Genomic DNA, 13,203 nt, shown 5'->3' with positions numbered 1-13,203 from the left:
TGGACTGACACTTGCATTGGCATGCTAAAATATTAAGAACTGTGTGTCACATGGCTCTTGAGAAACCTGCAGCAGTACTGCTCCTTGCAACAACATTTCTCATCAATTGAATAACTCTTCTTTTGGTCACCCAGGAAGGCTGTCAGAGGGTGGCAGGTGCTGATACTTTCATTGTACACAAGTGGCAGGTGCACTTTCTGCCTTCCCACAAGACAACCCGTAAGTCACACAAGTCACTGAAGCTGCATATGATACCAGATTTGTGGACAGATGGACAGATACCTGCACAGAGACACGAACAGGCTGACGGGTGAACTGAGAGACAGAACTCTGCTTCTGAGCTGTGCTCAAGTCCCTTCATGCTACTTCAGGGGCATAGGTGATCTAGGAAGTAGCCAAATGTCCTCAGGGTCTTTTTGTTAGTTTTTTCAGGCAAAATAGGACTGTGACTACAACAGAGGCTAACCTCCATCTAACCTTCACAGGAAGAGCAGGCTGGAGCACAGGCTGGGGATGGGACAGTACTGGTTCTGTTCTCCCGCAATCCCCCTCCATCAGCCGAGTCGTATTTCACAGCAGCCTCTGAAACTGCTCTGATTTATACCAGAAGACGCAACTTTTTCTGGCAGGACCATAATCTTGGCAGGGCAAAGTAAATACGCTGTCTTTTCCTTTCCATGCTCAACCACACCTTCGGCAAAGAGCAGCTCTGAACTCAGCACATGTATTTTTCTTGGCTTCAGTTCTGTAGGTTTTCCAGCAGTACTAGCAAACACACTCATAATAAGGGGTGACTATTAATGCCGTCATGCGGCCATATAAACTCTGCAAATCTTCTGTCAATCTCATATAGACCTTAACATTCACACTGGTCATTATGACATTCCTGCATAAATAATGAATCTGTTCTACCTTACTTTCCTAAACAAAACTGTCTGAAATTAAATTTCCTCCCTAAGACCCACTGTTGCAGGGTTATGATGAAACAAAGTTATTCAGAAAACTATTCAAAAGAGAAGGAAGACTGTTCAGAAGATTCTCCATGTGTCATGGTTTAACCAGGACACCATGACCAAAGTAAAACCAGTCAACATGGAACTTGCAGCACTGGCTAATTATCTTCAACTCTACTTATGGTCGGAAGCTAATGCTGCATGTAAATAAACCAGGTTTGATCATATAACCCAAGTTTAAAATATAAAGTTTCTTCTTTTCACATGATTGAAGAACTATTTATCTAGGATTAAGAGGCATTAAAGGCACTGAGATAGTGATACTGAATGCTAGAAGAAGAAACATTTCTAGATTAAGGCTACAGTTTTCATCTTGAAATTACCTTAAAATTTCATGGTGAGTTTTTGGAAACAGGCTTCCTAGGTGATAATATCCAGTTCAACTTTATTGCCCCCAAAATGAACTTAGTATAATCTATTCCTATTAAGATCACTATATTTCAGCCCACAGTCTCAGCCTTTATTGTAAAAATTATGTTATATGCAAATGCTAAAATAAAAACCTGCAAAGGGATATCACTTCTGTACTGTATCATCACACATTGCATTTTATGTCCTTAAACCCTGTTGTGGAAGCACTTGTGAAAACCAATGGTAGACATACTTGCCTTTTGAGGATAATTATAAGAAGGAGGAAAAATATATTAAATTCATGATGGAAGAATAAGGAACAGATTCACAGTATGCTTTGTTTACCTGAGCTTGCATCAGTGTCCTATCATGAAGTCACCTAACAGGGAACATGCCCTCGTCACAAAGTGTTGAGGTAAGAGCGGGAAGAAGAGAAGTATTTGCCTGTTACAGAGATAACCGTTCCCATTTCATCATTCACTGGCAAGCCACAGCGAGACTCTAATAAGACTTCATTGGGCTAAAGGCATTTGAATCATTCATGCTACTGTGCAGCTGACGCCAGCGTTGGGGCTATTTTCGGCTTAGGGAATACTGACAGCATGGTTGGTGAATGATGAATTATTTGTCAAGGGCACCATAGGCCAAGTAAGTGTGTTCCCTTCTTGGGCTTTGAAGAAAATAGAGTGCTTTGTTTATACGCCTGGTTGTTTTTCTGAGGCACTGCACATTTTAGGTTGTTAAATCATATGCTGAAGTTGAAAGGAGATCAGCAGCACGTTGCGGGGCATAGAGTGCGCTCTGCTGGGCACTTAACGCCAATGCAAAAAGCAGGGTAATCCTCCAGGAATGCACAAGGGAAAGGCTACAGAGACAAGCGAAAACATCTCCGGCAGTTGATTCGGTGGTAAAAATCCCCTATTATCAGCCTGCTAATCGATCACGCTACTTAAGACCCTCTCATTTGCATCCAGCACAACTGCAGACACCATTACAGTCCATAATGAACATAAAATTCACTGATAATCAAATCCAAAGACAGTACAAGACCACTCTACATGAGCTGCCTTTTCACAGCTTCTGCGGGTTTTGTTCAGATTTGGACCTGTCTGTCTCAGGAGCATCCTGACTGTGAAAAGGTTCCTGCTGGACCTGCAAGCAGAGCTGACAGACAATAGGGACTGCCATCCCAAACCATCTTTGAAGTTGGTTACGGAAAACCTGGAGACAAACATTATAGAAAAATCAGAGTACTTTGGTGATACACCACCCAGAAAGTTTTATAGTAAGGCTTCCAGAATACCTGACAGATAGCCACTCATTCGAGTCTGAACACACTGACAAGGAAATATTCTTATTTTCATTTCACGGTAGCTAAGGAAAAAGATGGACCAAGGCAGAGGGAGATTATGGAGCTTGTCCAAAATAATATGACAACACTTGAAGTCAGGATCAAATAAGGGAAACAAGAGGGCATATTGCTTGGGTTCTGGAGAATGTATATACAGAACAGATGGGGTTATTTAGAAAGACATACTGACCTCTACACTGTTTGAGTTAACAGGAAAAGCTGAAAAATGCAATAAATTAAAAAACTAAAGCTTACTTGGTGGAAGAGGCTCATCGATAGTTGGGTAGTGATGATGGTCAGGCCTCAGAGAAGGAAGCTGGCTGACTGGCTGAGAATTATGGAGTAAAGGACAATCACCTATGGACAAGATATTCAAGACATTGACAGTCATTCACTGTTTTCACAATGTGGTTCAAAAAATGTGCTACTGCAAAACAAGTGATTATTTTTTAAATAGGTTAGCCTGGTGTACTAGCAGCTCTGGTTATTCCTATTTTCAGGCACTATTTTAATAACAACTCATATGCCAAAGAATTATTAAAATAATGCAGTCAAGGCTCTGATCTCAGATTTGAGTCAATGCTAAACTACTGTGGGCCAGATTCTGGACTCATAGACACACAAGTGTAAGCGAGAGAAGAATCAGGCTTGATCTCTGAGAAATATTGTGCATGTACAACCAAACTCAAGCTTCTGCAGAAATTGGCAGGAACATGCAAAATCCTGGTTCCAACTTTTAATTCATCCCATCAGTGGAATACAAGGCTAAAAGCTGCCTTGGATCTTTCTCTGCTTTTCCATAAGATCAATGGCTGTGTAAGTGGACTGGAATGGCAGGATTTTGCAGTTCCCGCAAAGCAGAAGATCATCCCCTTCTATAGGTATTTTTCAAAATTCAAAGGGTCTGTCTTGGGTGGAAGGAGGGAGAATGAGAGAAGGACCAGAAACAGGTGGGAGACAGGTGGTAGAAGAGGAGGACAAAAGATAGTGAGACATAGTCAGGATCCGAGATAAAGAAGGAAGACCTGAGATACAGAAGAGGGAAAGAAGAAGAAGAGAGAGAGACATACAGCAGACAGTGCAGAGGAAGTTTTTAAACATTAACATTGTATATATGTCTATATATCCAAATATGAAATAAATGAAACCCTAAGCAAATGTCCAAACTCATGTTCTGTTGAAAGGAACAAGTACCTTAAGATCCAGTCAGTGTTTATAGAATCCTTCAAGAAACTAAGAAGTTATAGTAGGGATGAAAAAAATATTCCTGATCTTAGACTTAACTGTGAGAGTAAGGAACCTGCACATTAAAACTTCCCAGGTTCCAGAATTAAGATTCCTTCTTGGTCTGTCCTTTTAAATCTTAGAAACCAGGACTATTTATCCTACTAAGGGACACATTTTCATATTGTGCGATTGACAGTTTTTCACTATAACCTCCAGCTCCAGGTGGACCTGTTGATACAGATACAATCTGAATTGCGTAAACATAACATTTACATGCATCAGAAAGATGCAGCTGAGGAAAAAAATATATTTAGCATTTCCAACATCACCAGAACCTTTTGGCTAAGCCTAACTCACTGTGTCCTGGCTGGTTTAACTGTCTTTAATGTCAGAATCTTAATAGCCTAAGAATGAACATTTTGCAAAAAACCCAAACACATAGCTATTAAATGTAAAAAAAAACGTTTACCAAAAAATATGTTTTTTTCTTTAAACAACCAACAGCTAGAAGGCAGAAGCCAATTTTGTATAAAACTAAAAAAAATTCTCACACCATCCAGAAGTGAGAAAAATTGCTTAAGACAAAAACACTCCCTCTTCTAGGTGCTCTGATGATACCGTATGGCCTGTTAAATGTCTTCATTAAACCACTTGTGTATAGGCGTATCTCACAGTTGCATCTGCTGCATGTTTTGAACAGACAGCAGAGTTATGTAAGTTATTACTCAGTGCCAAAAGTCCATCTCTCACAGCATTAAAAACTGTGCTGTTACTACAGGTGTTGTAGCACCAACTACCAAATCATCCATCTATGTTTCTTTACTTACCTCACCATAATTGTCTCTCCCCTAGTCAAGATAGTTACGCCAAGCCAGCGGAAGCATGGTAGTGTCAGTCACCTGGAGTGGACGGAGGTGACCACATCTACTGTATTTGTAACAGCTGCCAAGTCATGAAGCAATGTGTATGTTTACTGGAGCACCCCCGGTGATATCAAAAGAGAGCTAAGAGCCGGGCTGCCCTTCAGACAAACTCTCTCTCAGCTAATCATAGCAAAGCCACCGTGAACACTGCAGCGCCCTTTATACACGCTTAAGGGGCACAATCTTGGAGCTGTACTGAACCCACATGCAGAAGACACCCTCTCCCCCACATGCCCTCTCAGAAGTACATACGGTCCAAAATGGCCATCAAATCTGTAAGCATGGTCTCACGCACATACACACACTCGTGCCCCCCCGTAAGTATACTTGCACATAAATGCTGTCCACACGCAAAGACCCTCACCTGCAAGGAAGGAAACTGGGTTTCTATACCTCTGTGTACTTCTGAGAATTTAATTTTTGGGCTAGATTCTGCTTTGCAGAATGAATAAATGCCTAGGCCCAGCTGCCTACAAAGTCTTTACACAGTCCAGCATGTAAGGTCAGCCTTTCACCTTTCTTTCTGCTGGCATAGAGTCTGTGGCAGTGGAAGGTGGGGGTAAATAAACTGGGAATGGAGAAGGAACTGGTAGAAGGATGCTTTAGTTGGGGTTTCCCAGCGATCCCCAAATACATTATCCTTCCGGTGCCATTTAAATTTGGTGTCACTTACAGGGGGAGACAGATGACTCAGGATTTGGGAATGCAGAGACTACCTCTTGACCTTGCTGCATACTCCTTAGCTGCTGCTGAGGCCTTTAGTTCTTCAGCTGGAGAAAAATTATACACTAGCTGAAGAAAAGATGAGTGATCAAACCCACCCTTCATGTAACTCCATACAACATAAAATGAGTTACCAACAGGAGGAATTTAATGTAGCGGTTTGGAGGGATTGGGGAAAACAGTACCTAAATTACAAAAAATGAAAAATTATTTTCTTATTTTATCTCTAGAGAAGGATATGGAGATGAGAATTTTGTTCAATATCATTCTAGTTTCAAAGTATCTAAGAAAAAAAGTAAATCTCTGTTGAGTTGCTTTATGGTCTGTGAAATCTGAGGTAGATCTGTTTGATACTTGGGGAACTGGAACAAACGGGGCTAGAAAACTGGGTTTGTAAGAGACAAATATTTGCATTTCTCCATGCTTATGACTGTGCATGACTAACAGTCATATACAGAAACTGGCCCAGATCTTTAGCTGGTGTAAATCAGCATATCTGCCCTTCAACAAGCACAAGCTGGTCTTCTCACTATCAGAGACATGGCAGCACATCAGATATGTGAAATGGAACAATCCCAGGAAATAAGGAATGAGTTGGTGGATGTGATAATGCTGATCTGCCACATAACTACAGCAGCTAATCTTGATTTTATAATGATGCATGTATATCTACAGGAACCCATATATACAGGTCCCCAACTGATTTATTTGGTTTTGCTGGGATTTTTAAGGACAGGCTCAATTATCCAACCCTCCCTGATATCTGGCCCAGCTCACAGCCCCCAGATTTGTATGAAATAAACCGTGAGCTATCTGAAACCTCAATTATCTGATGCCTTCTGACATCCAGATAATCGGGGTTGCTCAGCGCATCGATTCTCAGGATCTAACCTTCTCTTCTGCTGCTTGGACCTGCTATTGGGGTGTCTAGACTCTCTGTGGCTCTTTGTGGATTCCCACCATGAGCTACTAGTTCATCTGGCCACTGGGAGGAGCCATCCACTTGCTCCCTGTCCAGCTCAGGGCTCTGTACTGAATCTGGCACTGACTCAAAAGCACTGTTCTCCTCATCATCATCATCCTGTGAGGAAAAGACTGTGCTCTCAGAAATCTTTGCACTGTCGACGGAGGAGAAGCGGGTATGGCTGGAGAAGCGATTGTTACTGTCATAACAGGAGGTGCTGTAGCAAGAAGTGCTGTAGCAGGAGGTACTGTAGCAAGAAGTGCTGTAGCAGGAGGGGCTGTAGCAAGAAGTGTCGCACGCCTCGCATTCGTTGTCACCATTGGGCCTGGAGCTTGACTCGCTCTCGCTTCCTGTCCTGGGGTGTTCCCCATCCAACAGCCCATCATTCAAGTCAGAGAGCTGTTCATCCAAGGTACCAGGAGGCACCGTACTCTGGCTGAAGTTCTCTTCAGCCTCATTTTCCAGAGGAGGCTCTGCTGCCACTGTCTCGCTTTCACTGACCACCTCCTTCTCCAATGCCTCCTTGACTGTAGACTCCTCATCGTTCTCCCCACCGTTGCCACCATCTTGCTCTTCTTCCCCATCGCTGCTCATATGTGCCGAGGGCAGGCTGTGCAGCAGATTGTGGATCCGTATGTAGTGCGTGCGAGGGGTCTCTGGCTCACCGCAAGCTGAAGCTATGACTGTCTCAAGTTCAGACACAGGCAGGGAGCACGGCCTGTTTTTCCTCTTTGCTGTGGTCCTCAGCTGTAGCTTGTTGTCTTCCTCCTCCTGGGCTGAAGCCCCTTCTTCTTCCTGACTCTTCTCTAGGTCCTTGCCAGCATGCACATCTGCACTCACCTCATCAATATCTAATGTTTCTATGCTGGTCAAGACTCCACCATCTCCCTGAGTACCAGAATTGACTTTGTTATTTTCCCTAACTTCAGTCTCAGGAGGAGACATGCAAGCCAGCAGAGCCAGCTGCTCCGTGAGGTCCGTAGCACTCAAAGAAGGCAGCACTTCTCCTGGGATGGATTCCAAGGGCTCGGGAACTGGCACCGCATCAACCTCCCCATCTCCTGCTAGCTCTTCATTTAAGCTGTTCTGGTTGACTTTCCCAGGTGGTTTGACAGCCCCTGGGCTATCGACAGTGTTCACACTGTATCCATTTAGCTGTTCTGGAGCTGTACTTTCTGAGGTCACTGTGTTGATGCATGGAGGCTCACCGAGGCTTTCCTCTGTGGGGTTGTTCACAGGGCTTTCCTGGAGGTCAGCTGGCTCAGGATCTGCACTAATGGAGACCTCTTCATCATCTGTATGAGACAGGAAAAGAAATTATTTACTCCTTTAACAAGAAGTGTTGACTGAACCAGAAGCTTGGCTGTGGGGACACAGGCATCCACAGCAATCTGAGAAAAATAAAAGCATAAATTACAGTGTGAAATGAGTGGGCAACTGAGCAACTATCAAGAAATGCTGACTTTTTTTGCTAGGCAGTCTTTGTACAGTGGATTTAACAATCATGGGACTTGTTCATGGTGGTAATCTGTATGCAGCACCCTGCCTCCTTGCAATACAACCTGAAGGTAACATCTTCTTGAAATGCCCCTTTGAGCCAAACTGGCATTGGAGGGAGTATCATGGGAATGACAAAGAAGTCTTCCCTGAAGTTTTAATGATATTTTTCTTGTCATGCTGAAGCTGACAGGACTCCACAACAGAGAACTTAAAAAACTGGTTTTCACACACCTGAAAGGTGGAAACTTTCCCCAAAACATCCTTGGATGTGATCCTCATCTGTACTGTCTTTCCCAGATGCCAGACAACCTGGCTCTTTCACGTCATACAAATAGTCACAAGACAGAAGTCCGGGTTTTCCAGCAAGGGGCAGGTCATAATTTTCAACCACTAATGCAGCTGCTGTTGGCTAGATAAAGTGTACCTGAGAGGGCACTACCATAGAGAGGCAAAGAGTTCCCGAGCAACACTACTGAGACTTTGACATGAAAACCAAGTGACTTCCTAATAACTACAACAGAATGTGAACTAAAACCATACCAAAAGGGAGGGAAGGAAGAGAATAGTGAATTATTTTTTGTTTTACTTTTTTCATTAAAAATAATCAAAATGAGAAAGTTTCTAATAATGTCTACTATTACAGTCTCCATTTTTACTTATGAAGTGCTCAAATGCAGATGAGTCTAGAAATAACAGCCCATATAGCACTTCCCCAGGACAGGTGATAGAGAAGCAGATGAGACCTTAGTTTTCCACCCTCTTCTCTCCCAGTGATGTGGCAGAGTATTTGAAGCAGGCAAAAACAGGGGGGGTATGAGACACCAGTAGCTCTAAGCTAAGGGGAAACAGGGAAGAAGTTGTGACTCACGATGCATCCTGTGACAGGGGACTTTATGCACTTTCCTCTGCTCATGACTGTACCTAAAGTCCCTGAGCAGCCAGGAATGATTTCAGATTTCTGAAGAGAAAGAATGCAAAGCAAAAGAAAAATAAAAAATTTCTAGATAAATGATGGGTTAAGACTGAAAATTACCTGGATGGATGGAAGAAGTTATCTCAAATCGAAACTGCAGCTGGCCACTGACATGATCTGTAGGAAGCCTGCGACCCAGAGTGTAGCTTACAACCCTGTCCCTGAAAGAAAACAAATATCGTCACAATAGACTATAACCTACCCAATGTCTACTGTGCATAGACAAAGCTGCTGTGCTCTACAAAAATACATAATGGTTTTCAAAGGCTATTCAACCCAGCCATGAGGGCGTGTTGACTTGCATACGAGAGAACGAATGGCAGAGAAGGAGAGGACAATGTCTTCAATTACAATGGAACAGCTGAGTCAGTGAATAAGACAGGCTTCTGGGATACACAAGCACATATGTATATATATAAAGAGAAAACGGTGGGAATGGAACTTCTGCAGTATGGGTATGAAAATATCAATATGGGAAGCAAACAACTCCCACTTCAGCTATTGTAACAAGACTTCACTTCCCTGCTGATCTGACCATATCTGCCCTTCTGTAGAACCTCGCATTTCTGTATTTCCTTCCCTTCACCATCTGCATAAAATTCAGCTTTCCTGTCCTTTCTTTCAAAATCCTGTAAAGGCCAGTCCCCACTTACCACCTTCTCTTTTCAAACTGGCTGAATGACTGCTCTTCATCTCTTTCCACCCCTCTTACCTCTATGAAGCTGAAATACCAGGAGAACACCTTCCTGACAAGGTTGATCAATGACTCCATTCTGTCCTTGTGCAGGTCCCTCCCTTTGCCACACTTCATCCACCCCTCAGAACAGAATGAAACTACAGAAGAGATTAACTTCCCAGCTGCCCAGAATGAGGCTGAATCAATGTTTGCAAAGCATTCTTTGAGTGTAAAGGGTTCACTAAATAGTAATATTTATACATCTTTTGAAGAAACATAGTTCACTTCCAGTTGGGCCCAATATATTTGCTAGGATAATTTCACATGCATCAGAAACTCATATAAATGAGACAATCTCAAGATTTGCGTATGATCTTTCTGAACTTGTGTGTATACTTCTCATTGAGCTTGCCTGAGATTTAAAAGCCACTACAGTATTAAAACTAAGCCAGATCTAGGTGCAGGTTGGAGGCACTGCTCTTGGCAAAGTATATCCTTAGATAGACAGTGTTTACAATAAGGAAGTAAAATAGGAAGATATAATCAGCAGATGATGAGAAATCTTCTCATACAGAGGGAAGCCAATGATATCAGTTAGAGGGCTCTACCTTCCCCAAGCTGTTCTTTTCCATCTGGTTTCTAAAAAGCTACTCTATCTTCCCTTCTTGTGAAACAGGGAGGTAGCTTAGTCCCTTCTGGTAGATTCAGCTGTCAGTATCACAGCCAGTTTCTGAAACAGCTGTTCAAAACCACTTCCAACAAGCTCAGCTTCCTGCTGTTTTGCTGAATTGAGATCCAATTTTCAGAAATGCCTTCTTGGAAACTGTATTGTATGTGCTCTCCTCAGGAGATGACTCTTTCTCTCCCTGCTCCTCAACGTCTGAGCCTTACAAGTTTAGAGCCAACTTTTTGGCTTTGTCTGAATATTATCCATCTTCCTCAAATTGGTTTGTGTTACTTTGGCAGCATACACCTTCCCAGAACTTTCATGCAAAGGGGAAGCAGGGCAGGGCTGGTAAGCTCAAGTGAACTGGTTATTCCTTGTCAGCAGGGTAGGGTCAGAAAGATTTAGTTACAAAATGCCACATTTTTTAAATAATATTTTCACTGTCTAGAAATTAAAGGGAGGAGGAACAGATCTGGCATGATTTTAGCCCATAGGTAGTTCCCTGAAACATGAAAACAGCCTGTTGATAACATTAAAAGAATATTCAAATTGAAAATATTGCACTCTCCAGATTCACAGCCATGATATACAAAACAGTTTTCTTTCCTAAATGCCAGCTCTCACTTTTCAAAATGCAATGGATAGGGTTATAGAGGGAATTCTTTGTCTGGCCTGTAGTCCTATAAATTCTAATTAAGACCAACATCATTCATCAGACAACTGTCAGTTTAATAACTCCCCCTAAACAACATTATATCACTATAATGATATATCACCAGGGACTTCAAAACAGCAACACGCTTTTTAAACAACAGAAAGTAGCATAAACAGCAATTTTACCCTATGGCATGTCTTTCCAAGAGGCGTTGAACAGGCATAGAGAGTTTTCCCAGGAAACGCTTGATGATTGGTCGGCTCTTTGCAAATTTGTCTTTAACTTCTATTTCCAGGACGTCCGTGGGCAGGGAAACAAAGCTGAATTGCTGCAATAAAGCAAGAGAACAGAGCATGAAGCTGGTAGCTGGGCCACAACATCACACAGTTGCTAGTGGCTTATCAGCCTGTGTAAGTCTCTGGCTCTTTCACAGGACAGAAAGTCCTTGGACCCCAGGCATAGGCCTGCAAAATAAAAAGACCTTGGCTTCAAAGCAGGCAGGTGAAAGCACCCTATAGTGACTGCATAATGCTGCAGAATCAGGCTTGGGGAATGTGCAAATTTCATTTATTCATGTCATGGTAGCATCCAAACACTCTAAACAAGGCTTGCCAATGGTAAAGGACTGGACACCTACAGAAATCTAATGAACTCTACCCAGCAATGATCATTGATCTAAATGGAATTGCAGAGATTATGGTGGTTTTTCCCTTTTTTTCCCTGCACAAATTCTAAAAACTTTAAATGGCTGCATGTAAGTACAGCTGAACTGGCTGCCTGAAGAGATGTTTAGTCAGCATTTCCCTCCAAGTCAAATTAGTCCTCTTTACATTTGACTGGCTATTTGTGGTACTTCAGCTGTGAGGCGCACCTCAGCAATTGAGAAGTGAGGATCTAGTGAGGTGAAGGGCATATGATCACAGTTTTCAGATAGGTCTTGAAATCTCTCCCTGGCTTGCTTATCCCTGCCCCAATTCAAGAAGGAAAAACTCTGAAAATACTGTTTATCGGATCAATCTCCTAACCTGGTTCACGGCACGGTCCCACAGAGCACTAAACCAGAAGGTAAGCCACGGCACAGGCTGCCGGAACAAACAATACTGGGGAAGATAGGAATGGCACCATCTAAAACTGTTGTCACCAAGTGCTTTGAAATATGTGACCGCCACCTCAGCTGACCTGGTTTTAAGAACATCTGTTTTTATTTGTAAGTAATGTTTCAATAAGCTTTTAGAGACTGTGTGCATGCAAACCTGAGGTAGTAAGAAGGAGGGTGATATTTTAGGTTGTAGGAGCAAGGAAGTCCGTGCGTACAGTTTCCAAGTGTGGGAGCATTAGGGCACCTGGAGATGTCGGGATCTCCCCACAGGGAAAGCAAAGCTCTATTTAGAAATAATAGTGAAAAGCAAATATATCAGATAACGTGGCCTTGCTTGCTCCTAGACTGGCTAAATTCAGTACAGACTTGGAGCTGGTAACACAGGTCACTGAATCATTTTTCCAAACACATCTGCTACTACTAGAATATCATCAGTCAAAAAACAGTACATCTCTGCTGTGGTGCACAATAGTAGGGAAACTGTAAGACTGCTGTTCACCTAACTGAAAGGTCAGTATTGAACCGGAAGACAACTTCAGTAGTAAGTGAATATTAAGATAGATGAAAGGATTTTCTAGCTTTCCCACTGCCAAAAAAAACCTTCACAACAGAATCATGCTCTGGGTTATCAAGGCCTGGAGTTAAACCCTAAATTGCTTGCTCTATTGAATCATGATCTAATTTTCAGAAAGGCTTGGTTTGAACAGCTGCAAGTGAAACCAGTACGAGTGGGATATTCCATTAATCGGGCCCTGCTACAATGCAAATAATCAGAGAAATACAACTGAAATAACAGCTAAAGGGTTATTTTCTTCTTATTTTCTTTTACATCTTTGCAACAGGTTACCAAAGAAGATAAACCCAACAAAGGGGAGAACATTAATTACCCATGTATATTGAAAGTTGCCTTATAAAAATAAGTTCTATTACCATTACTGTTTCACCTGCTAAAAACCTGGGGCAACTGCCACTTCATGACACTTACAAGGAAAGCAGAAGGGAATTAACTTTTAATTGAGTAAGGTTATCATAACATACAGCAATTTGCCATTCAATGAATTCTCCATTATTGTGCTGTTGA

General features: G+C 42.3%; 1 protein-coding gene across 6 annotated transcripts in view; it reads right to left on the bottom strand.

The window, feature by feature from the left end:
* Nucleotides 1-13,203, bottom strand: part of HECW1 (HECT, C2 and WW domain containing E3 ubiquitin protein ligase 1) — a 281,480-nt gene that overhangs the window by 67,845 nt on the left and 200,432 nt on the right. For 4 of the 6 annotated variants that reach the window (XR_007508055.1, XM_049816119.1, XM_049816116.1 and 1 more), the window contains 4 exons: nucleotides 11,209-11,351; nucleotides 9,086-9,186; nucleotides 6,480-7,847; nucleotides 2,971-3,072 (listed from right to left, as the gene is read on the bottom strand). Coding sequence is in view for 5 of the 6 variants with exons in the window: in XM_049816119.1 (XP_049672076.1) it covers nucleotides 2,971-3,072; nucleotides 6,480-7,847; nucleotides 9,086-9,186; nucleotides 11,209-11,351 (1,714 nt within the window). In the remaining variant the exon portion in view is untranslated. The remainder of the gene's footprint in view (nucleotides 1-2,970; nucleotides 3,073-6,479; nucleotides 7,848-9,085; nucleotides 9,187-11,208; nucleotides 11,352-13,203) is intronic. The other 2 variants (XM_049816120.1, XM_049816121.1) reach the window with 1 other exon arrangement.

This window comes from Accipiter gentilis, chromosome 14, assembly GCF_929443795.1.
Source record: "Accipiter gentilis chromosome 14, bAccGen1.1, whole genome shotgun sequence".
Lineage (NCBI taxonomy): Eukaryota > Metazoa > Chordata > Aves > Accipitriformes > Accipitridae > Astur > Astur gentilis.
The sequence above is the reverse complement of the archived record's forward strand: the minus strand, read 5'-3'. Positions and strand labels throughout refer to the sequence as shown.